This window comes from Euleptes europaea, chromosome 7 (genome assembly GCF_029931775.1).
Source record: "Euleptes europaea isolate rEulEur1 chromosome 7, rEulEur1.hap1, whole genome shotgun sequence".
NCBI classification, from domain to species: Eukaryota; Metazoa; Chordata; class Lepidosauria; order Squamata; family Sphaerodactylidae; genus Euleptes; species Euleptes europaea.
This window is the reverse complement of record NC_079318.1, coordinates 6,294,136-6,322,064: the sequence shown is the minus strand read 5'-3', so window position 1 is coordinate 6,322,064 and position 27,929 is coordinate 6,294,136. Positions and strand designations below refer to the sequence as shown.

Below are 27,929 nucleotides of genomic sequence, written 5' to 3'. Positions count from 1 at the left end.
TTAGAGCTGAGTACCATCCACATATTAGTGACAACCCAGCCCATCTTTCCAGAAGACACAGCAGTTTTGTGTAGACCCAGCAGTTTCATGTAAATGTTGAAGAGCATAGGGGAAAAGATGGAGCCTTGTGGGACCACACAAGGGGCTGAGCAGAAGTTCCCCAGCACCACACTCTGAACTCAACCTCCAGGCAGGACGAACTACTGCAAAACTGTGCCTCTCAGTCCCAGCCCACAAATGTGGACCAACTGTATCAAAAGCCACTAGGAGTCCAGGAGAATCGACAGAGTCACACTCCCTCTGTCCATTTCCCAGTGCAGGGCGACCAAGGCTCTTTCAGTCCCCTAACCAGGCCTGAAACTAGATTGTAAAGGATCCAAACAATCCACTTCATCCAGGAATGCCTGAAGTAGTCCAGCCACTACCTGTTCAATCACCTTGCTAAAAAATGGAACATTTGAGACTGGTCAATAGTTACTGAAATCTCCTGGGCCCAGGGGAGGCTTTTTTAGTGACAGCAGCAGAAGCAGCACCTTTATTGGCAAATATGCAATTAATACAGGGGCTAAAAACCAAAAACAACAAAAGCTAGGACCAGCTAGGATCAAAACTTAAATTCTCAAAGCCTCATAGCAAGTTGTAGAAATTTTGCTACCCTTTCCATTATATATGTCCAGAGAAAAGAAACTGAACTTTACAGTTATCCAAAACTCCATCCCATTCATCTAAGAGTGACTTAAGAAACTTAGCTCAGGTATCAACATAGAAAGGACAATTAAAAATACGTTGTAGTGATTCTACACTGCTCATACTGCATGGTCAGAGTCTTTCAGAATGTGGTATTTTCTGAAACCTCCCAAAAGTACAGCTGAGGGTAGAACGTTAAACCTCGCACCCATAAAAGACTGTAATATCGCTTTTTTAGTAGTGGATGCACCACAGCCTGTTTCAAAAAGGTATTATCTACATCTTGAACCCTGGAGAGACTGGCTGTCATTTACATAGCAGGAAGCAATTGCTTAGGATCATAATGAGGCTATCTGGATGACACCTGGAATTAAAGTGAACCTGATGTTGAATATACATGGCAGTATGAGAACAAAAATCTGGGCATGGATATGTTTGATAGACAGACTTTTCTGATGTACACAGCCATCTGATGCTACTATGGAGGAGGACGGGTAGTACCTGAGAGTTCCCTCACTTGAGGGCAGTAGCTTTAACTGACCTTGTTGCTGCTGTGCCGTGTCTGCAAGAACAGGAGCTGCAAACGGATTTTTTCTCTCCTGCTGTCTTCCGTAAGTTGCTGCAGTAACTGCTCACCTCTTTGTAGAACCTCTTCAATTTGAGCCCTTTCTTCATCCAACTAAAATTATTCAAATGTAAGATTAGTGCTGCACTAAGAGCAAAAGGCATTTATTTTAAATGATGACTGTTTTCAGGAATCTCATTTGATCTTTTTAAGAATGAGACAGTAAGTCCTCAGGGTAAAACCTCCCCTCTTTTTCCACCTCCCTCTTTCACTCATGTGCAATTTTATATCAAGTATAAAGAGACCCATCAACTGTGAATCCCACCAGTGTGAGTTATCGTCCAGAACTGATGCACATATGTAATTTAAGGAGAATTGTACATACAAGAATGATTCACAATTGATCGTCTGCTTGTACTCTGGCAAGTTTTTTTTTTTAAAAAGCCTTTTGGGAAATGGTCATAAGGCATTTATGTCCTAAGCAATTTTCAACTGAAAAACAAAAATTACAGTTCCCTGGATAAAACTGAGGATAGTCCTTTTATAACAATTAAGCTTTGCTTGTAATTAATTTGCATAACCAGCAGCACAATAGCGGAACAGGTCTCAGCAATTAAACAGTACAGAGATGGCTGTCACACTAAGCTGAATGCAGAGTTGCCAATATGAAAGAAAGAAGGTCCCCATTCTCTTTGTAGTACATAACCCACTTCATCACAATTCCTTCCATTACTGTGAAGCCCCAGGCTACATGGAAGCAATCACAGAATGGCCAACCTCCTGCTCAATTTATGAAATTCAAAGCTAGAACTAAACATACATACAGGGGAAATAAAATGCCAACCAAGCCCAGGAGGGCCCCAAGGCACCTATTGTTTTGGACGCTTGATAATTCCTTTAACTTCACCCAGCCACTCCCTTCTTAGAGCAGTAAATTAAACCGCTGCACCCAGAATAAAAGCAGGCATCTTGCCTTGTCCAGCAAAGCAGGACATTAACTAAGTCAATTTCCACCACCATCCATTTTCATTTTAAGTCAACAAAGTTCTCTACACACCCTGGTAGCATCACAGCAGCCCTTCACAGCTCTAGAAAACTATTTCCCCCATCCCAAATTTAAACCCAATGCTCCAATACACAACAAAAAGTATAAAAGGGGCTCTTTTGCCCAGCAGTTTGGATTTGGCCACCTTTCCGACTCAGATGTCAACTTTGAACTAGGCATGGACTCTGTCTCGCCCAAGCATCATCTCCCCCACCCAAGGACCCCTCCTTCTCTTCTCATTGGACTGGCAAAATATATTTTACAATCTCCCCTTTATTCCCCATTCAGTCAGCAACATTCCCCATTCAGAATCTTAGCTTCTTCTGGGAGTATATGATATCCTATTGGACCAACTGCTTAGTTTTGAATTGGCTTCCTCTCTTTCTGCTGTTCTTTATGCCGTACCTTTTATTCTAAATAAAAGTGTATTATTTAAACGTCCTTTGCCTCTTTTCATTCCTAGAAATACAGTCCCAAATTTCGTGCATTTATACACTAGGTTTAAAGGTCTCAAAGGAAACAGACTGCTTTAGGTGCACATAAAGGTTGTACCTGTGTATAGGGAGGAGTTTGTGTAACAACGATGTGTGAAACTGGAAGGGCAGTGGTCAGAGAAACTAATCGGAGAAAACTGAAAGTTGTTAGACATTCAGAAACCATGATTAAGACATTACAAATGTAAAATGGACACTTGTACAGGAAAACATCAAGAAGAACTGACAAACAGCCTATAGGTACTACCTGAAATAGCAAATAAGATGGTTAGAGCAACCATTTTATTTTATATGTGCGACTATATTTTTAATACACATCCAAGTTTTAGAACTGAGTTTGGGGGGGAAGGGGTGACAGACATGTGCAAAAACATGTTTCATTCTCTGCTCACAAACCTTTTCATCTTCTTCATTTGATTCCATGTGTTTCTCTACCACATTCAGCATGTCCTGTAGCTCACACTCAAATTTATCCAGAACTGTGGAATCCACTACAATTCCATGGGGCTCTTGCTTGGTATGTGCTTTCTGACCCTCCCGACCGAAAAACATCTGCAACAAATGCAGCACAAACAGTATATACAGGAATTAGCCAAGGATTTTAACTCACAGATATGCTGCATAACACTTCCTTCTCCCCGGGCCATGTCCCAGTTCCTTAATCAACTGTCCTTGCCCAAATCCTCCAAATGCCTCCCTGATCTATCAGTTCCCGACATCTGGTTGCCTGCCGCTCACCACTGCCAGTGTGGTGTAGTGGTTAAGACTTTTTGGGATGGCTGAGGGCAGCTGAAGAACCTCACAATGACTCCAGAGAGGGTGGAGCCACACTTCCCACTTAATTCTTCTTCCCTAGATGCAGTAGAGGAAGGTGGGTGGTCATGTGACCTGCACAGATGACTGCCAGTTACAGGAACACAACCTGAGATCACTATACATCACACTAGCAAGTGGAACTTCTCATCAACTGTTACAAAACTAACAGAAGGTTACGTAACAGTAACCTTTCGAACTGGAGCCTCATCAAACCTTTGAAGTACTATTTAATGATGGGTTAAGACAGAAACATCTGCAACAGCAGGATGATGAATGGAAACTGCTGCCAAGTGCACCAATAGAATATCAAGTCATTCTCACAGTGGGAGGAGATAGGATGGAGTGGACTGGACAATATAGAGTATCCAGTCCGGCATTAGATGAGTAGAAGCAGAAACATTTCCATGTGGCAACATATAAATATGCTGGACTTTAATAAGTTGTGGAATAGGGGAGTGGAATACCAGAAGGACAGATTCTCCAAGCTGTGAGCCTCAGTTTGGGGGTGTCTGGGTGAAGAACCAAACTGCCATTCTGGGAGAGAAGGTCCCAGCTGCACAAAAGGTATAGGAAGTCCACTTTAACTAAACATGGGAGGGATGGAAACTAAGTTTGGCATGGTCAAAATAGAACAATAAGTATGCAGTTGTCACAGTCTTGCAAGATCCTGATAATCACCCTGATGAGGAGCGGCAAAGAGAATATACAAACAGGAAGCACCTATTCCACAACAGCATGAATGCATCTCCCAGTGAATGGGAACCTCTGCTCTTCTGCTGTAACAGGCTGGATACTTGTCATTGTTCTATGAAGTGAAAATGTTGACCTTGGGATGACCACTGCCTGAAGAGGTGATGAAGAGTTGCAGCATACCTTGAACACTCATGTATTTAGGAGCCCAACCTGCTTAGAGAATCAGCTTGACTTCTGAATGCCCAGAACATGTATGGCTACAATGTCTATGTTGTGGCAGTGACAGCAATGCATAAGGCAGCAGATACAGTTCTTCCCTGTTTTTTTTATGTTTTGCTTTGGAATGAATGCAGCACCCTTCAGAATGTGGGCAGATGACATCTACCATAGAGAGGAAACTCCTGATCATGGCTGGTGCCCACAGTTCATGTGACTGACTGTGAAGGGCAGGTCTGTTGAACCACAGTTGGAGGGGTTGCACATGAAATCTGGCTCATGTTGTCACTGTGGTAGTAGGGGACATGTTGACATGGCAGTGATAACATGGGGAGAGGTATCTATGCCGTTGCCCATATGAACCTACCCATCCACTCTGGTCATCTTTGGAGGCCCTGCTTCAGGTGTCCCTGCCATCTGAGGCTAGATGGGTAGCAACCTGAGAAACAGCCTTCTTGGTCATGGCACCAAAACTTTAGAATTTCCTCCGCAGGGAAAATTGTCTGTCTCCCTCTACCGCTGTCTTCCACCAGTGGATAAAGACTTCCTTGTTTTGTTTGGCATCCCTCCAATAATTGTTATGGACCCTCCTCCTGGTTTTGGTGTTATGTGTGTGTGCTTATATGTTTTTATTGAATTATTTTATATACACTGTATTTCACAAATGTTGTTTTAATGGTAAAATATTTTAATGTTTTGATGTACATCCTCTTGGGGACCTTATTTGGATACAAAAAGAAATACAGAAATGTTTTAAATAAACAACAAATAAATCTTGGATCTGCCCCTGGGAGACTGAATGGGCATACAGAACCTCGGGAGAGAGCAGAGCAACCAAAGGTGCAGTTGCAGGCACAGAAGGCTTGAACGTCCAACTGAGGCATCATGGACATGACATCACATTATGATCAGAAGGGACAGAAGCTGATTAGTCTTGGGCCATAGTTGGTAGAGCTGGAAGGGGTCCTAGTATGAAGTCGAAGCAGAGAAAAGGAACTGCGTCTTGTGATCTTTGTCCTTTTTCTTCTTCTTAGAATATACCACAATACATGCTGGGGGGGGGGGGGAGAAGCACCTGAATCTAGCATCAGTTTTATTGACTTTCTTGTCAGTATCAAAGGCATGGTCAGTACCAAGCAATCTATTGATTCTGCCAGAGCTTCAGCCAAGAGAAGGTGAAGGTGAGAGTGTCACGCTTTTCCAGAGTGCACTATGGGTAAGTGGCTGAGTCCTTCGCTGCTCTGGGTCCAGGTTCCTACCATCCTTGGCCTCAGTGCAGGAAGGGCCTTTTAGTCAGCACAGGACCCTTCTCCCTGCTAGCTGACAGGAGCAGCCTTGCCCTGCATCTGCCCTGCAGCCCTCCTCCTCAGCCTCTGCCAGGCCGCCCTTATGTAGCCTGTCGCTCCTCCCCCTCTTCCCCTACATGCCCCTCTGCCCCCGCCCCTTTCCGACTCTTCAAAAGGCCCGAATGGCTCTAGGGCGTTCCCTGGCCCTGCTGCTCTTTTCCTGCCTTCCCGCTGCCTTCAGGCCCCGCCTCTTCCCCCCCCAGCTGATTTGCAGGATGGGAATGCTCCCAGGTTGCTGGCTCGCCTGCCCTTCTGCCAGTGATGGGTGCGGTGGGGCAGGAGTCAGAGCCCTTTAAACAGTCCAGCTGGCTGTCGGGCCCTTCTGTGTTCTCGCCACAATGCTGTGGTTGTGGCGGCGCAGCCTCATCCTGGCTTGCCTCTTTCTCCAGGGGCCTGGTAAGTTGCCCATGCCGAGTGCCCTCCCCCTCCCAGGGCTAGAAGGGGGATTCCATGGCCCAGTGGAGGAGTCGTGCGAAGAGTCGGGAGGCTCTCTCTCTCACGACAGAGTTTCTACAGGCCTTCCTGGTAAATTTTAAGCAATGTAGGTACAAGTCAAAAGGTACTATGCGTGACCATCATTAGTTGGCAACTTGCCCCCACAAACAACACAACATTTCAAAGAAGTCTTCTGTGCAATAAAGATTTACAGACAAAAATGGCGGGAATAAAACTGGAGGGGGTGCTCTTGAGAGAAGAGTGAGTTTGCCAAATGTAGAGAATCAAAATTACTCAAAACAATATCAAAAGTCTTAGCTCGCTATGTAGTATCCTTTTTTGAGAGAAGGCCTAGCTCACAAAAGTTGGAAGTTCCTCACAATGTCTCTGCTGTGGCAACTGAAGAAGCAAACGGGAAGCACAGGAAGCCAAGCTCCACCCTCTCCAAACATGTGTTGCTCCCAGTGGGTGGAGCCAGCACCCAAAAAAAAGTCTCTTTAGAATCTGTGCATGCTCAACTCCCATCATCACAGAGATCATGAAGAGCAATGAACCATTTTTCCTGATCATTATGATAAACAGAAATAACTAATATGAAATATGTAATTAGGCCCCTGATAAATAAAATACCTACTTGTCAGCAGCTTTACTGCAACACATATCTTATGCAACACATATCTTATGGACAAAATGGACAAAATTATGGACAAAATATGATCTAGATGCCCTGACCTGGATGGCCCAGGCTAGCCTGATCTCGTCAGATCTCAGAAGCTAAGCAGGGTCAATCCTGGTTAGTATTTGGATGGGAGACCACCAAGGAAGTTCAGGGTTGCTGTGCAGAGGAAGGCACTGGCAAACCACCTCTGTTAGTCTATTGCCATGAAAAAACCCCCAAAAGGGGTCGCCATAAGTCGGCTGCGACTTGATGGCACTTTACACACACATGATCAAGATATAACTGACTAACATAGGCAAGAAATCCCTATTTTAAAATATCTTCGTACATTTTAAAAAGCAAATAAATCAGTTCATTGGAATTATTAAGTGACGTTCCTTTTCCACAGTTACTCTTTGCTCACCTTAGTACTTCTGATGTGCTGTGATACCTTTTCAAAGTTCCTGTTCAATTCAGCCAGCTTAGGTGCTACAAGTTCACAGCGTGACATGCCACGTCCATTCATCAAGATAATAGCTTGGTCACGCACATTATCTACTCTGAGACTAACACCATCCAACTCTGATGTTAGACGCTAGAAGAGAGGAAAGAAAACAGCATCAGCTTAGTACACAGCAGGGTCAAATAGGGAAGGAGTGTGGAATGGGAGAAATCAACGGAGAAATTTGGCTGGGTTTGAATACAGACTGTGCAATTACTGTGCAAACCATATTGGTAAAACATTCAAGTTTGCCACCTTCACTGTCTCGTCTTTCTTGCTGGCTGGCTTTTTCTCAATTTCATCCAACAAGGCTTCAGCTTGGTAGAGCCAAGTGCTTATGTGGGCAACATTTTCATCAAAAATCTCCAGTTGACTTTGGTGATTCTAGAAATCGAGAACAAAAAATAAATCAAAATAAAGTACTCAGTGAAAGATCAGGAAAAAATCCAAATGCTGTAGGTATTTTGACAGAAAACACTTTGCAATAGATAGTCCAAAATCTAAAGAAAGAAACGTGTTGGTGACTGTCAATGCCAAGACTACTGAACAAACTGAAATAAAAGCACGTATTGAATACTAAATTAGATTAAAATACCAAAACCCTCAAATCTCATCCTCAGTAACTTCTCCAGATTTTTCTCTCCTGCTTCCATGCCTTTGATACAAGATAGCCTGTTACCTTTTCTCTTGCTCAGATCCTTCTTGAGCACATAAAATATGTGCGTCTCATTTACATGCCCATTTCAAAAGAGGAGAGGGGAAAAGTCTATGAGTCAGATGATACGCCTAAAATGTGGTTATTAAGAGAGTCTGAAGCTGTTCTCAAGAACTCTTGATGTCAGTTCTACTGGATAAAGACAAAGGATGCTGGCCATTAAGTTCTCATAAGATTGGCAGAAAGCAATTTATTATGAATAATGATTTCTATGATACAGACAGACAGAATATGGTTTATAATCTTTTTGAAGGATGATTCTCAAAAGTCCTTCTTTTTTTCCCTTTAAATCATTCATTCTCTAGCCAATACTGTATAACAGTGGCTTTGACACTTCAAGGGTATTGCGGGGGAGGGGGGAGCAAATTAACTGTTTTAACAGTGCAAAGAGAACTGTAAGGGCAGCAAGTCTAAACTTTTAAAGAGGGGTTTGGGGGCATTTTTTTTTAAATAGTTTTTATTTTTAAATATTTTTAAATAAACAGAAAGGAAAAAAAGAGGGAGGGGCAGCGGCAGTCCATCTGCAATGACATAAAATATAATTTTATCCATCTAACAAATTCAAAAAATATTTAGAAAATCATACTGCATTGAGTGAACAGTTACTGCAATAGACTTTCATTACAATAACCATGTATTAATACGCTTTCAAGTGGTTAGTTCTATAAACTAGTTTTTTGTATATGTAGGTTTTCTTACACTACGTTATGTTTATCTACAGATTTATTAACATATAGTTATAAAATGGTTGCCATTTCTCATTAAACTGTTCTATTAACTCATTTGAAGTGAAGTTCATCACAAAAGTCATTTTGGCCATGTTTGCGTAGTCGAGCATTTTATCTTTCCATTCTTCTATCTTGGGTATAGACGTTTGTTTCCAGGTTCTTGGCAGAACGGTTCTTGCAGCGGTTGCGGTGTATTTAAACATAACTCTAAATTTCATGGGCAGGTCAGGTGGTAATATATTTAGTAAAAAGTATTAAGGGTCCAATTTTACTTTCATTTTGGTTACGTTCTGTAGTTCATGTTGAATCTTCTTCCAATATGTTTGTAGCCTGGGACACGTCTACCAAACATGGAAGTAGGAACCATCTGTCTGTTGACATTTCCAGCAAGCCGCTTTTTTCTTCTTGGAAGTGACCATCTGGGAAATCATGTTGGGCGTCATATACCACCTATAGAACGTCTTGTACCAATTTTCTCTGACTTCTTGACTTGCACTATATTTTAGTTCTAAGGTGCAAAGTTTTTCCCAGGTCTCCATCGGTACCATCTCTCCAAAGTTTTGCATCCATTTAATCATGCTTGTTTTAACTTGTTCCTCTTCTGTATCGTATTTTAGGAGTAATTTGTAGATTTTTCCTAGTAGATGATCGTCATTCTTGGTCACAAGTGACTCAAATTCTGTTAGTTCCCAGAATCACCCAGATTGTAGACAATCTGTCTTTAAGTGAGATCTCAGTTGAAAATATGTCAGCCAGCTTATCTTTTCAAATTTATCTTGAAGCATTGGTAAACTTTTGATCTCTCCTGATGTGTCTACCATATCGCGGTAGATTAATGGCAAATCATTTTTTAATTTGGTGTCTTCCAGGTAGGCTTCTGTCGGAGACATTATAGATGGCGGAGAGGGACTAATTCTGTTTTTGTATATTTCCCATATTCTAAGAATCGCCGGCTTGATGTCGCAGTCTTCAGAGATTTTACTCAATTGTAGGGCTGTTGTAGAATTCCATAGAACTCTATGGAAACCTTGTGTCTGCTCTTTTCAATATTGTATTTCTATTCATGGGGTATTTGATCCAGTCTACAACCCAGGTCAAGCAGGCTGCATGATAGTATAATTTAAAGTTCGGTAATGCAAGCCTGCCTCTTTTCTTCTCATCCTGTAACACTTTGAATCTGATTCTTGGCTTCTTGCCATTCCATACGAAGCGGTTTATTTGTTTCTGCCAGTTGTCTAATGTCTTGTGGGTTTGGGGCATTTGATGGTACTACAGTTGCTTAGGAATTTTCAGACAGCTCTCTGTACATGAATAGCATTTATTAGGTTTATGTGTGTGTGTATATATATATATATATATATATATATATATATATATATATATATATATACACACACACACACACACACACTAGCAAGGGCCCCCTTTGGCATTATGCCTGAAGTCTTGAAAGTGACAACTGATGCATCTCTGCTCACTTGGGGAGCTCAATGCTTACATCACATTGTCAGACAAGATTCTGTCAGGAAAATTCTCTTGCTATCACAACAGGAGGTGACAGCTGCTAGAATAGATGGCTTTAAAAGTGGATTAGATGAATTCATGGAAGTCCATCAATGGCCATAAGCCATTGATAGGACCTCAATATTTGGAGGAAGACCCTCTGTATGCCAGTTGCTATCTGAATATTGGTCTAGGTAGTCCTCTGGTCTGATCCAGTAGGGTACTTATTGTGTTCTTATGCCATTCCATAAAGCAGGAAGACTAGAGTACATCATAATCTATTAACAGGCTTTGGATGCTTCACTGACAGGTACATAACTTTATTAATGAAAGAATTTAAATACAGCAAGCATCATAATATACCACCTGTATATACCGCTTACCAAAAGTGTGTTGCACCAGTCATCAGTCCACGTCCGGACTCTACTCCAGCCAGCATTAAGAATACAGAGCTTTTCCTCCAAAGTCATCTCACTACCTTCTACCAGGGTCTGAAGTACAGCGCAGCTCTCTGTTATACTGTTTACGTCAACTTTCCTTTTTTCCAATTCTCGTAGAACATTCTAAAAGGAAATAGGCACATTGCACCACCAAATGCCTCAAGATCATGCAGGACATTAAAAGCATTTCCATCGTATGAAGATGCTCCTTGGCCAGTTCCATATAATATTAAATATTTTCTGTAACAAACCCCAATCAATGAAGATTGAAATATTTAATAGTACCTAGTCAGTAACATACATAATGCAAAATATTCTATAAAGCTTCATCACTAACTCTGTTCTATTTCAACAAAAAGGAAACTGGAGCCTGAGAGTCATTTCTGCATTTCTGCGAACAAGTCTATATATCTACTGCAGAAAAACAAGCTATAAAAATGGTGTGCTTCATATTCCCTCCATCAAACGTTAATCAGATGCTGTAATTTATTTTATTATGTAGGCACTACACAACAGTTATATATAGTTTCCAGCTCTTTATAGGGGAAACTATTCATAAACCATCCATCTGCTATGGACCAATTCATGCTCCACTTACAAATGTCACTTATCTTGAATTGAAAAAAATGTTTCACAGTTCTTTCGACCATAATGTACACTTTTATTGTATGGTAGGTACTTTAATCAGTGATTGCTAGAGTGGAGAGTCTCTTTCCCATGTTAAAGTACTGTGTTGTATAGGCTCAGAGGCTAGTGCGATACAACAAATATTCAAATGCTTAAAGATACCGAAGTATTGTATAAATCTCAGCAAAACTAGTCTTCAGACAACAATCCTATATAGCCACTTCGAATGTAAGAAAGACTAGATTTGTCTCCTTGCAAAATGAACTCAAGTATGCCAAGAACTCAACAGTTAATCCGCACATCCATGCCCTTTGTTCTGCACACAAATCTTTCAAATTATACGTTATGTGGCTAGCATGCAAGAATATTCCTACAACATTAGATCAAATGTATAAACACCATTACCTTGTCATATATTTTACATCTAGTAATTTTCACATTCCCTTCTGTGCTATTTCTTTATAAAGGTATATTGTTATGTTTTTAACACCAATACCCAATACACAATAGTACTTCTTGTAGGCAGCTGACTTTTTGCACTCAATTAGGCAAATAATTGACTAACCATGATGTCAATAATTAAAACAAGCAATTACATTAAAGAAAACAGACTCATTACGTTCATAGGAAAAGAAGCCCTCTGCTGAGCATTGACTCCGATGTGCTTGCACTTTTGGGTGGTGCAATTCAATTGTTTGTGAAGGCAAAAAGTTCAAAAAGTGTCTTCTAAAGGAAGATTAAAAAGATGTTTCAAGGTACTGAATTAACCAAGTCAGCTTTGAAAAAAAGGCAGTAATGGAACTGTGGGGATGGGATGTGCTATAAAGACTATTTGTATCTGATAAAATTGGTGGGAAAATTTTACCATTTGGTATAGTTAGCAGATTTGTTGACTTTATATACATTAAAATATGTATACTGTTGAATAAAATGGATGGATTATTTTATTATTGATATGGTTCTTCATGTAAAATAATGCAAATATTAACTGCTCAAATTATAGCAAGTGAACTTGTAGTTGTGTTACAGAGGAGTTTGATTAACTTCAAGGTGGTTTAAATAGTCTGCTTTCGACTTTATAAAGTGGCTACAGACTGAATAGTTAATCCCCTACAAATAATTTGATTCCATCTACAGTCAACAAAATGCTTGAAAATTTATCTGTGATGTTACAAACTTGATTGCATACTCCAGGCACAGAGGATAACACAATGCAGTCTTAATACCCATGTGCCACAAGTAGTGGTTTTGGAACAGAATATCGTGAAAAACAAATGCCAAAAATTCTAAACTACTAGCTACAGCCATCAAAACATAAATGCCTTTACCCAGTTGACTGCCATCTGCACACTAATGAAATGATTAAAGGTTGTTCTAAAACCATTCTTTAAATGTTATATTCTCCTCTTAATGTAAACCAGCCACAACCCAAAAGCATAAATAAGTACCATGGATGGTTCCTGAATAACTCTTCTGATATGCAACAGCCCCTGAATATGTTTTCTGGTTCCTTTAACACAGCCAAAGAGAAGAAACCACTAGCTAAATTACTTGCAGGGATTCTAGAAGTCCTTTGGCAGTGATTTTCAAAACAGGATCTTTGCATTCATGATGGAGAAAATTTATGGATGGATTTTAAGGGACAAAGCCATAGGACTTGATCAATAACTGCATCCAAAAGACAGAATTCCATTGGTGGTTCTCCTTGATTAGAAAGTTTCAACATCTGCCCCATTCATGTTCTATTTATTTATTAGATATTTAAGAACACAGGGTAAGCTTCAATGTACACATGATATTTACACAAAAACATTAGATTGAAAGCAGAACATATGCTAAAATCTGAGACCTTTAAAGGCTTACCAAAAGCTTCACACTTCCAAACAATTCCCCAGGATATGGCTCTTGTGAAGCTTCAAAGGCTTGATTCTACAGGTCAGGGGGCAGGGGGGCAGTCTATTAATGCCATTAATGCATGGCAAGTTTTGAAAAAGTTTGTGGCTCCTCTATTGTGTGCCTTTCGATCACGCATTCAAAAAATTGAACGCATGGTCGAGAAGGCATGCCTCCACTTGCCTCCACCCAACTGGGTTGCTGAGCGGAGAGTGGGGAGGTGGAGGAGGGCAGGAAGGGGAGAGAGAAGCACGGGCTCTGGTGCTCTTACTCTGGGGGTGGAGGCGGTGGAGGGGGGAGGGGGAGGAGGGGGGCAGAGAGAGGCATGGGTCCGGCGGCAGGTGGAGCCTTTGCTGCCTGTAACTCCGGCTAGTGCTGGGGGGAAGGCGGGGGATGGGGCGGTGGGGGGAGAGAGAGAGAGAGAGAGAGAGAGAGAGAGAGAGAGAGAGAGAGAGAGAGAGAGAAAGAGAGAGGGGGGGAGGCGTGGGGTGGGGGGTTGTGAGGAAAAGGTGCCGCCGCTGCTGCCCCCACCAGGCTGGGCAGTGCCTTCTACCTGGCTAGGAAAGGAGCCACCGCTGCTGCTGTCAGGGCCTGGAAGTCTCCCAGCGGGGAGATGACTTGGGCACCCAGCATGCATGGGCGAACTCCTTCCTCTGTTGTGTGCCTTCCATTTAAGTCACAACAGAAAGGGGGAGGGTTGAACGCACACGTGAGCAAAGCACATGGGTGTAGACCTCACCAATTCGCTACATTCCCGGAAGAAACGAGGGAGAAAGCAGCCATGCGTTAATGGCCTCAACCTCCTGTAACGTGCTGTTTTCAAACCTAGTTCAATAAGACTATTTTTGGTCTACAGAAAAAGACTATGATAGCATACAGGGGGGTGACAACAGTCTCTAGGAATAAAGGATAGTTGTTCTTACTTTAGCCCATGAAATTTCAGTGTCTAGGTCAGCAAGCAAATTCTCCGTGGTGGACTTGTGCACTAACTCAGCTTCAGTAGTCTCTAGCCATTTTGACAAGGAAAAAGACTCTTCCTTGAGTTTTCGTGACAGCTGCAATGCCTGTTCCAGATCTTGCTTTCCTTCTGTAACCTGTATGAAGACACCAGAAAATAAAATCAATGATTTTGAAGATAAGGAGTGCCACTCCAAAACTAAAGGGGTAAAGCAGTAATGAAACAATACTGCAGACAGCCCAAGCTGCTTTCCTGTCTACTCCTGGTGCTTCTGCAGCTTCCAGCCTACCAGATGAACCACAACCAACTTGTAAGGCAATCAAGATTTAGCGTATTTTGGAGTAGGGTCACCATTTATATTACTGATATTTGTTATTGCTGAATTTGTCTAGGTGTTTTTCTGTCTCAATAGCTGACACAAATTGAATAGCAAAATAGAATAGCACAAACGAGCTAGTTGGTTGTAACTTATTTTAATTTACCAATCCTCACAACATTCCTAAAACTATCATAATGTTCAGACAAACAAACAGAAACAAACAAGCTCTGGTCTGTCTTTACATGTATCAGTTTGGGGCAGTGATGACGAACCTTTTAGAGACCGAGTGCCCAAACTGCAAAACCCACTTATTTATCGCCAAGTGCCAATACAGCAATTTAACCTGAATACTGAGGTTTTAGTTTAGAAAAAACAACTCATACATTCACATATTTTGCGTTAAAAGAAAAACACAATAACAGAGCTTTCAATGATACAAACAACTTTTTATTGAAAGGTAAAAGTTTGCATTTGGCATGCATCTCTCCAGGACTCGTCCTCTGCTCAGCCACCAGACATTATTGTACATAAGTAAACAATTATACTGTGCCTGAACCTCCTCAAGAAGTGCTTGAAACTGTCGACCATTCAGAGCACGAGCCATGATGTAATTCACCATTTTTGTGACATCTTTGAGGACATCGTCAAATTTTTTGAACAATTAATGTGATTTTTGCTGTTGTGTGCATGCTGATAATTTGTCTACCCTTGGCTCATACTTTGTAAGTTTGAGAGCAACACATGCAGCACTCAGGTCATCTGTTAGCCTGTTTCTGGTGTCAGATTTGATATAATTCAAAGCTGAAAACAGCTGCTCACAAGCATAAGATGATCCAAACAAAGGAAGGAAAGCAATCCCAAGTGCTTTCATTGACTTAAAATTATTTGGCAGAGAATTACACACTTTAAGGATTTCATTTTCAGAACTAACTGTGCTGCCCTTTGGCAGCCCTTCTATCTTCTCAAGTGTTTCACGCAGGTCATAGAATTTATTTTTCCAGATAGAGGTTTCTTGAAATTCTATTAGCTCCATTTCCAGATTTTCTAAATCTAACCAGTGTAGGCAGGAAAGATCAAGTTCTTCAAATTTGGCTTTATCTGGAGAAGTAAGAAAACACAGGGTTGTCTCCATCTTATGGAACTGTAAAAATCTGTTACTAAAATTCACCTTTGCAGCTGCTACAATGCTAGAAAATTCCTTGTACATTTCCTGATGGCTTGTAGGATTGTCTGCAAATGTTGTAGAATTTTCTAAATGCTTTTTTAGACGGGCGGGAACTCCCGCAGCTCAGCTGAGAGGGGGGGCATGGCAAGGTGCTCAGCCACAGCCTCCCGGTCCAAACTGAAGACAGGCTGGGCCCCAACAAACAGCTGAGCTGCGGCCGCAGCTCAGCTGAGAGAAAGGGAGGGCGCCAGCGCAGGATTGAGGAGCATGGGCTTGGGGAGAAGGAGCACCACCCTCAGCGCCCTCACCACGGCAACACAGCACAGCCCTAGGCAGACGCGACAGGTCCGCGCGTGCCCACAGAGAGGGCTCGGCGTGCCGGCTGCGGCACACGTGCCATAGATTCACCAACACGGGTCTGGGGGATCCATAGTCAAGCACATTCCCGCTAATCTCAATAATTCTTCCCCTCCTTTTTTTTGCCAAAAACCTGAGTTTGTTGTTATATCAAAACTTATTGTTCTTAGCATTGCAAAAGTAGTTTGGAATCCTGGTTTGGACTGTATAAAACCAAAGACAGTTTGTGTAATGGATGTTTTAAAAAAAAAACCCTCCATCTTATTATGTTTATTTATGGACAAAATTAGTAGCGTTAGTAGCATTTGCTTGCTGCAGATTATCGGTGGAAAAACATTAACTAATTATACTAATATGCCAACATTTATATCTACTTAGCAGATTGAATGTTTAGTTCAAAGGTCAATTTTAATATGTTATACTGTTCGTTGGGTTTGGGTTTTTATTTTTCCCAGAACAATACATTCTGTATGACATTATCTAAACTGTGTTAATTCCTAAACTCTTAAACTAAATGTGTATAATGTTTTAGGTATAGTTATAACTTTGATCTTTTTAAAGCTATTTACATATTCATTTCAGCTATTTATAATTATTTAGAATAATTTGCTTTATTTGTTCTCTAATTAACTGTCAGCCCTTGGCCCACAGAACCAGAAATCACCACAAAGTCGTATAGAGTCCAAACAGGTGGATTTTACTGATCAAATAGGCATACAGTGCAAACGAATAAAATGACAGCTATGAAAGGCTCACTAGCTGGGAGATATTATAAGGCAGGAAAGGCGGGAGATTACACGCAGGAATACAGTTTCCCAGGAGCTGAGTTCCCAGGCTTAGGCTTAGGCATGCGACCTTGGGGGGCAGACAATACAGCACAGAGACAGAGGCAATAACGAAACCGAGATAGCAGCCTGACATTCTGCTCCCCTCAAGGCCCCCTCCCAGTTCGCAAGGGGGCTGGCCTGTTCGGGTAAGCAATGTGAAAGGCGTCAATGAGGTCGGGGGCGGAGACATCCCGTGCGCGCACCCATTCGTCATAGGCAGGGGGGAAATGTTTCCAACGAACTAGATACTGGAGAGTACCATGGTGAATACGGGAGTCAAGGATCTTGGAGACTTCGAAGTGTTCTTCCCCCCCCACCATGATGGGTTGCGCAGGGGGTGGGTCCGGATGCCACCGTGGAGAAGCAACATGGGGTTTGAGGAGGCTTATGTGGAAAACAGGATGCACACGCCTCAAAGATTTGGGGAGAGCCAGTTCCACTGTGACAGGGTTTATGACCCGAGTAATGGGGAAAGGGCCAATGAATTTGGCGCTGAGTTTATGGCACGGTTGGGTGGACCGGAGGTTTTTGGTGGAAAGGTAAACCAAAGCACCCACTTGCAGATCACCCCCGGGGGAGCGATGTTTGTCAGCTTGCGCTTTGTATTTACGTTTGGCCCGGTCGAGGTTGCTAACGAGCCAGGGCCAAGTGGTACGGAGGGCGTGTGCCCAGGAGGCAATGTCGGGGTTCCCCTCCCCCTCTACATCATCTGTAGGAACGATGGGACTGAAATCTTGTCCATACACAGCAAAAAACGGGCTAAAACCTGTGGATTGATGCATGGCATTATTGTAGGCATATTCTGCTAAAGGTAGCAGTTCCACCCAGTTATCCTGGTGGTAGTTAACATAACAACGCAAATAACATTCGAGTACAGCATTGACACGTTCAGTTTGACCATCAGTTTGAGGATGGTATGCACTAGACAATCCCTGTTCCACCCCCACCAACTTGAGGAAAGCTTTCCAAAACTTAGAAACGAAACCACTTCCGCGGTCACAAATTATTTTACGCGGAAACGAATGTAAACGAAATATATGCGTCACGAAGAGGCGGGCTAGTTTCTGAGCAGAGGGGATCCCTGCACATGGAATCAAATGTATTTGCTTAGAAAACAAATCAGTAACAACCCACAACACAGTTTTACCCCCACTGAGAGGGAGATCAGTCATGAAGTCCATAGCGATCACTTCCCAAGGTTTGCTGGGCGTTTCAAGAGGTTGTAGCAGTCCCGGGGGTTTGCCCTGCGATCGTTTCGCAGCGGCACAAACGGGACAGCTGCGGATGAAGGAGTCAATGTCGGAACGCATTCCCCCCCACCAGAACTGTCTGCGCAATAAGTGAAGGGTCTTCAGAAACCCAAAGTGCCCAGCTGTTTTGGCTCCATGAGCTAAATGTAAAACGTCCTTCCGGAGAGCTTTGGGTACATACAATTTTGAGTCTTTGTACCAGGACCCCCCTTGTTCCAAAACACCAGGAGGTAGGGTATGAGCGGAACGTTCTAAAAGGCACTGGTCCCGAAGGACAGTTAAAAAGGATTCGGAGATGGGGAGTTTGGAGGGAGCCCCCCCGTCGGTTCTGGAGATCTGAGAAATAGTTATAGGGCTAGTGCTTACGTGTGGCGGCGCGCAGACTGCAGGCGGCTGAGCGGTCGGAGGGGTAGGAGGGGCGGGAACTCCGGTCTGTTGCGGTGGCGGCTGGGCAGCCGGTTGGGCTGGCGGAGCTTGCGAGGTGTGTTGATGCTGGGATCGGGTTTGCACCGCCAGCATAGGTAGGGCCCCACGTTGCATAGGGGTGAACAGAGAGTTGGTGGGTCTTTCGAGTTTTACCGGATATTGTGGTAAACGGGAGAGGGCATCCGCGAGAACGTTCTGCTTCCCAGGGACGTGCTTCAGGGTGAAACGGAACTGAGCAAAGAACTCCGCCCACCGTTGTTGTTTCGCCGATAGCTTATGGGACCCCGTGAGGGCAGCTAGATTTTTGTGATCGGTCCAAACTTCAAAGGGTATTTTAGACCCTTCCAAGAATTGCCGCCATAAAGTCAGTGCATGATGAACTGCAGAGGCCTCTTTCTCCCAGATGGGCCAGTTTAATTGAGCGTGCGCAAATTTTTTTGAAAAGTAAGCGCAAGGGTGAAGAAGACCGTCCGGTCCTTGCTGGAGGAGAGCCCCTCCCATGGCTACATCGGAAGCATCGACTTGCACAATGAACATTTGATTTGGGTCTGGGTGCCGTAGCACCGGCTCCGAAGTGAAGAGGCGTTTGAGGGCCAGAAAGGCGGCTTGGCATTGCTCAGTCCATAGGATCTTTGCGGAGGGCAAGGCAGCCGAGCTTACTTTTCCTTTAGTTTTCAGCAGGTCCGTAATGGGTAGAGCCACCTGGGCGAAGTTAGGGATGAATCCCCGATAGAAGTTTGCAAATCCCAGAAATTGCTGTACTTGCTTACGGTTGGTGGGGGGAGTCCAATCGAGGACGGCTTGGACTTTGGCGGGGTCCATGCGAAGACCTTGGTGGGAGATGATGTATCCCAAAAACGTGAGTTTGCTTTGGTGAAATTCACACTTAGCTAGTTTAGCGAACAGTTGATGGTTACGCAGGCGTTGTAGAACTTCTCTGACCAGAGTCACATGCTCGTCCATAGTTTTCGAATAAATGAGAATGTCATCTAAGTAGACCACCACCCCACGATATAGAAGGTCATGTAGGATTTCATTGATGAGTTGCATGAAGACCCCCGGGGCCCCTTTTAATCCGAACGGCATTACAAGGAATTCATACATTCCGAAACAGCTAGAGAAGGCAGTGAGGTGTTCATCTCCTTCGCGGATACGGACTCGGTAGTAGGCTTCCACCAAGTCTAATTTAGAGAACACACGGCCTTCCTGTAATTGTCCCAAAATATCCGATATTAATGGGATAGGATAGGCGTTGGTCTGGGTAACCGCATTGAGCTTTCTGAAGTCAATGCACAGGCGAAGGTCGCCCTCTTTTTTCCGGACGAAAAACGCGGGGGCCGAGTTTGGGGCATTCGAAGGGCGAATGAACCCTCTGGCGAGGTTTTTGTCTAAAAAGTCCCGGAGGACAGTGCGCTCGGAAGCGCTCATAGGGTAAATCTTACTTTTGGTTAATGTGCAGTCCTTTACTACTTCAATCGCACAGTCTGAGGCCCGGTGGGGGGGTAAGGCATCACATTCCTTAAGGTCGAAGACATCTTCAAAGTCCCGGTATACAGCGGGTAGAGCCGGTGGTACTGGGGCAGTAGAGGTTAACGCTGGAACGGGCGGAAATGGCAGAGCAAAGTTTTGCCGATGCTGGTCGCAGGTGGGACTAGCGAAAGAAATAGTGTCTGTTTCCCAATCAATACTGGGACTATGTCCTTTAATCCAGTTAATTCCCAAGACCACTTCAAATCGGATAGGGGCTATAGTGAAGTCTATTTGTTCCCAGTGGGAACCAATTCCCATTGCCACCCCTATGGTGCGATGATCAACTGGGCCCCCCTGGAATTGGCTCCCGTCCATTTGAGCAAATTGGACGGGGGCGGGTAAAGCCTCTGAGTCGGCTCTGAGGGCAGCAAACGTGGCTTCGCTTATGAGAGTGCGACAGCAACCGGAGTCAATTAGTGCTTTGACGGGGATTTGTGGACCTCCGTTAAGTTGTTGTAAAACTGCATCTACGTAGACGGTGGAGTCCACTTCTTTGATTTTGGTAGGAGCATTCGGTTTGATAGGAAGATCCTGAGAGGTCTGTGGAGATGCTCCATTCACCACAGACCGGAGCCGTTTTTTGACAAGTCGAGGGGAGATTCCAGGTTTAAGGCTGGAGAAATCCAAGGGTTTTCCTCATCCGAAGAGGGAAAGCTGTCCCCCAATGGGGCACTTGTAATCCGAGACCCGGCGGGGTCGTTGGAAGCAGGCAGGGAGGCTGGGTCCCCGGCATGGAGTGCAGAGGGTGTGGGCCTTCCCGGAGCTGCGCTGCGGGTGGCCGCGGTGCCTCTGCGTGGTGGACGACCTCGGGCGCGGGTTGTCGTGCTGGGACGAAATAATTCCTGGCGGCGTGGGCAAACGGCTGCAAAGTGGCCCATTTCTCCGCATGTAAGACAGGCACCCCTCTGAAATCGGACTTCACGTTCCTGGAGCGGACGTGGGGGATTTCGTGGGACGAGCAGTGGTGCCTTGGGTTGAGGCTTTTGGGTGCCCTTCTCCTTGTGCTTTTGACGGACGAGAGAAATAAAGCGGCGGCGGCTTTCCACTTCCTCGGCTAATAGGATCCAGCCTTCGAGGGTATCGGGATCGCCCCGCATGTAAGACCAGTTCAGAATGTCAGGATGCAAGGCTTCCCTGAAATGATGGATTAGGGTGGTCTCGGGCCAACCTACAATTTTACTTGCCAGTCGCTGAAATTCATCGGCAAATTCCCGAACTGTAGCAGAGCCTTGTTTTAATTGTAAAAGTTCCGTTTTGGCTCTTTCTCCCAGGAAGGGGTCCTCAAACCTCCTTCTCAGGGCAGTCATGAAGTTGTTGAGGGAACGAATCGCACGAGAGCGGGTGTCAAACTGGAGGACCATCCAGTCAGCCGCTTTGCCTGTCAGGAGGGAAGCTACGTACCGCACCCGGCTATCTTCCGTGGGGAAAAGTTGACCTTGTTCTCGCATATAACTGTCCACTTGATGCAAGAAACAAGGCAAAGTCTCAAGAGATCCGTCATACGTAGTCCTCAATTTGAGTTGCTTCCAAGGGCCGGGCGCGGGAGGACCCGGTTGCACGGGTGGTCCGGGCGGAGGAGCAACAGGAGCTCCAGGAGGCAAGGGTGGAGCAGGCACATTAGCAGGTGGTTGCACGGGTGGTCGGAGCGGAGGAGCAACAGGAGCTCCAGGAGGTAAGGGTGGAGCAGGCACATTAGCGGGTGGTTGTACGGGTACCGCCTGACCCGGTATCGGAACGGGCTGTCTCTGAGCTATCAGGGTTTGCTGTAATTGCCTGTTCTCGTGAAGCATAAGTTCCATTACTTCTTGGAGTTGATCCACACGGTCGGAGAGCTCCCGATTCTGGGCTCGTAAAAGATGAACCTCCTCACTTGGGCCCCCAGTAAGATGAGGCTTACTGGTTCGGAAGCTCGTGGCCCATTGAGAGCTATCCCCATATAAATCCTCGTCTTCAGACTCATCTGAGTCTCGACGTCGGTCAGCCAAACGGCGTGCGCGTTGGGTCGTACGCGACGGGACAAACGCCGGGGAAAAGGTGAGACCTGATAGTCCCAGTACATAGTCCTTGGGGCGCGTGTCCACGTTCGCCTGATTCCTTGCTGCAGCCGCCCTGGCTGCTTCCGCCGCCTCTCTCTCTCTTGCGACCCTAGCCGCTTCGGCGGCTTGCTGATCCGCAAGAACTTTGGCGTTCTCAAGTCTTAGGGCAGCCTCTGCCGTAATGCGCGGCAAAAGTTCTGTCTCGAGGAGCAAGAGTATGGGGTCAGGTTCCCCGCCCAGCAGAGGTTGTACTCGAACCGCCAGTGCGGATGCCTCGGCTCCAAACGTCGGGGTCAAAACTTGAGCCAAGGTGGCTACCGGGGTGTCCTTTGTACATTCCACAAGGAGAAGAGCGGTGCTAATAGCGACTCGCTTGGCCTCAGCCTGGCAGCTGGCCGCATCCGGGATCAGGGAAAAACCCTCCGGTGGGGCTCCCGCCATGGTAGAAAGAGTTTGTCGAGAAATAAGAGTATCCAGAAGTCCAGTTAATATTTGTAAATCCTCAGTCGCCAATCGGGCATCGTCCAGTAATTGATCCAAGTCCTGAAGATCTAAACGAGCATCAGTATCCTCCGATGTTAACATCCAGAGACGTCCTGTAAGAGATTGCCACTGCGCGTGTACCAGTCCCCTCAAGCGGCAAACCTCTCGGTTCGTCCGGAAAAGTTCAGCAATTAAGTCCTGTAACAGAGTAGGGTCCTCTGAGAAGGGCTCCAGGGTAGTAGATCACCTGGAGAGCTGCACAGCTCCCATCCAAGTGGCAGGCGAACCCCCCTGGGCTCCAGCCTGGCTAGGAGAACGGTGAAGATGTGGGATAGCTGTCAATAACAATAACTGTTTAGCCTATTATGGTAGATGAGGAAATAATACTGAAATTCTTAGAAATCTACTTCCCAGACGATCTAAGCACAACTAAAGGGTTATTTTGTGTTTTATACTTTTTCATTTGAACCAGACAGATAACAAAGTTGCACTTACCTGTAACTGATGTTCATCGAGTGTCTTCTGTGCAGGCACCTATTGGGACTGCGCTCGTGCAGACATGCCTCAGACGGGTTTTTTTTCCAGCTTTAACCCTTTGAGGGCGCTAGAGCCATCTCGTGCCCTCTCTGACCGTTTCCCCTCCAACGGTCACCTAGCCAACGGTCTAGCGCCTTCCCCTCAGTTCCGCCTGAGCCGCCACTCCTTCCATACCTTTGACAGTATCGAACTTGTAGCGGGGCAGGTGGGAGGGATGTGTGCCTGCACAGAAGACACTCGATGAACATCAGTTACAGGTAAGTGAAACTTTGTTTTCATCTTCGTTCTTCTGTGCAGTCCCACATTGGGATTTTAACAAGCTATTATACAGGAAGGTGGGAGCAAGTTCTATGACTAACCTTATTGAAACATGGCTTGCAGAACCGCCTTTCCCACTGAAGCCTCTTTTCTTGCATCCACATCTAGGGCGTAATGTTTCACGAACATCTCCGTCGAAGCCCAGGTAGCAGCTCTGCAGATCTCTAAAATTGGGACTCTGCCTAGAAAAGCTGCAGAAGAAGCTTGTGCCCTTGTGGAGTGTGCATCTATCCCCAATGGACAACTCACACCCGCCTTAGCATAACAACGTTTTATTGTGGACACAATCCAACTTGATAACGTCTGAGAGGTAACTCTCCTCCCCTTACATGGACCAGCAAATGCAACAAACAAAGCACTGTCTTTTCTAAATTCTCTAGTTCTATCTAAATAAAATAATAATGCTCTTCTTACATCTAAGCTATGTAGTCTCCTTTCCGCTTCTGATGACGGCTTAGGATAAAACACAGGTAACACTATCTCTTGACCCAAATGAAAACTTGAAACCACCTTTGGCAAGAACCCAAAGCTGGTACGTAATACCACTTTCTCCAGAAAGATCTTCATTAATGGCTGATCTATGCACAGAGCTGCCAATTCACTGACTCTTCTAGCAGATGTGATTGCTACTAGAAAAGAAACCTTCACTGATAATAAATTTAACGGTATAGTAGCTAGTGGCTCAAACACCTTCCCCATTAGGTATGTTAACACCAATGACAATGACCACTGAGGTACTACCCTAGGTGTGGGAGGATATGCATTAGTCAAATTATGTGAAAATATTGACTGACCCTCGACTTGAGGATGATAGGCTGATTGCCGCTAAATGCACCCTAACCGATGAAAAGGCCAGACCCTTCTGCCTCATGCCGTGTTTCCCTGAAAATAAGACACTGTCTTATATTTATTTTTCCTCAAGAGGACACACTATGGCTTATTTTCAGGGGATGTCTTATTCCGAGGGAATCAGAACTGTCCTCCCTCTCGGCTCCCGTTCTCCCCTTACCACCCCCTTCCGGTCCCGCCCCCAGAGGCCCGGGCGCGCTGGTTGCAGAGACTTTGAAGCGGCTGCGGGAGACCGCCTCTGCTGAGCTGGGCTCCTCCTGGTCTTTTCCACCCCAGCCCCGGGCGCGCTGGTTGCCGGGCCTTTGTAGCAGCCGCGGGAGACTGCATCTGCTCAGCTGGGCTCCTCCTGGTCTTCTCCACACCAGCCCCGGGGTGCCTTATTTTCGGGGTATGGCTTATATTAAGCAAATGCTTAGAAATGCTGCTACGGCTTATTTTATGGGTATGTCTTATTTTCGGGGAAACACGGTATGTAGTAAATTCTGCAAAGAAACCCTGAATGGGTTTAATCCCTTAGCTTTAGCCCATACTGAAAACCGATTCCATTTCAGCCCATAAGATCGTCTAGTTCAGCGGTTCTCAACCTGTGGGTCGCGACCCCTTTGGGGGTCGAACGACCCTTTCACAGGGGTCGCCTAAGACCATCGGAAAACTCCCTCAGACCCTGCGCAGGGCTCTTCCCCCTCCCACCCCCCCTTCTCAGGCTCCCCAGACGAGGAAAGGGAGGAAGCCGTCTCAGTCAGCAACTTGCTCTCTCACTCTTTCCCCCTCCCGCCCCACGAGGCCCGAAACTCACCTCGCCATTGGCCACGCCATGTCACATGAGGCCAATGTTCCTTTCCCCCCCTTCCCTCCCTCGTCCCCTCCCGCGCAGTTGGAGGGAGCCGTGGTGGCTTCTTCCTCACACAGCGTGGGGGACGGGAGGCTGCTCTGCGCTGGGGACGCCGGCGATGAGTTTCGCCCCCTGAGGCAGCTCAGACGGGCAAATTGGAGCCCTCCGGCGTTTCCTCCCCCTCCCCAAGGTCTCTTGTCTGAGGGGGAGCCGTTGCGGGCTCCGTGAGAGAGGCTTAGGTCGGGCTCAGCTTTTGTGCTTGGTTTCTGCCTTCTCTTCCCTGCCGCGGTTTCTGCATTTAAAACTGCCTTTGGGAGTGGGGGGCGATGGCAGCATTCACAAAAGGGGACGTTGCAACCCCTCAGGACATTCTGTTCAAAGTCTCGGTACTTCAGGAAGGAAGAGCAAAACATGGCCAGTGGTAGAGCATCTGCTTGGCATGCAGAAGGTCCCAGGTTCAATCCCCGACATCTTCAGTTAAAGCAGTGGTTCCCAAACCTTTTGCATCATGGAGCACTTTTCAGGAGAGAAATTAGTCATTAATTTTCACCTAGCAATGACAGAAGCATTTTTCTTTCCAGTCTCTTCACGGAGCACTAGGAGATGTTTCGCGGAGCACCAAGTGCTCCATGGAGCACAGTTAGGAAACAGCTGAGTTAAAGGATCAGAATTTCGGTGATGTGAAAGGCCTTGACCTAAGACCCTGGAGAGCCGGTTCCAGTCTGAGTGGACAATACTGAGGATCTGATTCAGTAGAAGGCAGCTTTGTGCGTTTGCAAAACTTCCAAGGAGATAGATCGGGATGGGTCTTAGTCTGTCTGTAGCAGTAGAAAAGAGCAAGAATCTAGCACCTTAAAGACTAACAACATTTCTGGCAGGGTATATGGGCTTTCGTAAGTCACAGCTCACCTTCTTCATGGCTCACTCCTTCCAAGGGCAGGGAGATTTTGATTGTGAATGAATTGGGGTTGGGTGTTTCTTTCCTACTGGTGTATTTTGTTTTTATTTACTGTATTGGCTTCTCCAATGATCCCAGGCAGAGCATATGGTTCCCCTGAATTGCTGAATGTTCATGAGCACAATTAGCTGCCTTACGCAAACCTAACGTAACATCTAAAATGTCTCCCTATGTGATGAAAATACATCCTGCATATCAGATATTTACATTATGATTCATAACAGTAGCAAAATTACAGGTATGAAGTAGCAACGAAAATAATTTTATAGTTGGGGGTCACCACAACATGAGTATTAAAGGGACGTGGCATTAGGAAGGTTGAGAACCACTGGTCTAGTTGAAGTCTTTCTAGCTTGTACCAATACCTCCTTTACCTCAGCTGAGAATTCCTCTCCCTGCCTTGAATTCTCCAAGCTGTCAAATGAATTGATCTAGGTTGTCGTGTCTGATTGATCCCTTCATAATTAGATTGGGATCTCTTGGAAAACGACAATACACTCCCTGAGCTAACGTCATTAATGTGGGGAAAAAATATTTGTCGTGGCCAAAATGGAGCGATTAAAATAATCTCTGACTCCTCCTGAACTATTTTTGCTATTACCCTGCCCAACAATGGGATGGGCGTGAATGGGTAGAACAGTGCTCCCTTCCATGTTATTTGGAACGCATCCCCTATTGATTCCACTTCCCTGCCTGCCACTGAACAAAAACTCTTGGCCTTGGCATTCTCTCGAGATGCAAACAAATCCACTTGGGGAAAACCCCACTGTACAAATATTGGGACTAAAAATCGATCTTGCAGAACCCACTCGTGGTTTGTCAATATCTGACGGCTGAGCTGGTCTGCCTCTGAGTTGCTGACTCCTGCAATGTGAATTGCATGCAGGGTCACATTGTGCTCGAGAGCCCACTGCCATATTTCTGCAGCTTCCAAAGACATACACCGGGAGCCTGTGCCCCCGTTTGTTTAGATGAAACATAGCAGCCATGTTGTCCGTCTGTACCAGAACTGCCTTTCCACGTAGGATATCTGTGAATGAAGTTAGGGCATTTTTTATAGCTCTGAGTTCAAGAAGGTTGATATGACACTCCTCAGTGTCTGACCATGCACCCTGAACACTTGTCCCTTCACAGTGCGCTCCCCAGTCCACCTTAGAAACATCAGATGTAACTACTACCTCATGAGAAAATAGCTCAAAAGGTGTACCCATAAACAGGATGCTGTCCTGCATCCACACTGCAAGGGAGCGTATAACCCTTCTAGGTATAGATAGTCTCCTATAAGGGGAGTGCACTAGTGGTCTAAATACCCCTATGAACCACAACTGAAGAGGTCTCATATAAAGCCTAGCAACTGGCAACACCGCTGTAGTTGCAGCCATAAGCCCCAGTAGGGACTGAATCCTCTTTGCTGGTTGGAATCGATTCCTTTTGAATCTGTTAACCATAGATTTGATAGCTAGGCCTCGCTCCTTAGATAAGAAGCCCTTACCCTCTATCGAATTTAAACAGGCTCCAATGAATTGTACCATTTTGGAAGGCTCCAATTTTGATTTCTTATAATTAATAACTAGGCCTAGACTTTCACATCTCTGTACCACTAATTTTATGTCATTGTATAATTGTTCTCTCGATGACGCCACTATCAACCAGTCATCGAGGTAAGGATAAATTGTGCAACCTTGTAATCTTAAGGAAGCCACCACTGGGGCCATGTATTT

At 45.1% G+C, this 27,929-nt stretch overlaps 1 protein-coding gene across 1 annotated transcript in view; it reads right to left on the bottom strand.

Moving 5' to 3' along the window:
• Nucleotides 1-27,929, bottom strand: part of UTRN (utrophin) — a 760,310-nt gene that overhangs the window by 472,114 nt on the left and 260,267 nt on the right. The window contains exons 33-38 of the mRNA XM_056853742.1: nt 14,287-14,457; nt 10,787-10,966; nt 7,713-7,841; nt 7,380-7,550; nt 3,188-3,343; nt 1,229-1,366 (exon numbers count right to left, since the gene is read on the bottom strand). Coding sequence (XP_056709720.1) covers nt 1,229-1,366; nt 3,188-3,343; nt 7,380-7,550; nt 7,713-7,841; nt 10,787-10,966; nt 14,287-14,457 — 945 coding nt within the window. The remainder of the gene's footprint in view (nt 1-1,228; nt 1,367-3,187; nt 3,344-7,379; nt 7,551-7,712; nt 7,842-10,786; nt 10,967-14,286; nt 14,458-27,929) is intronic.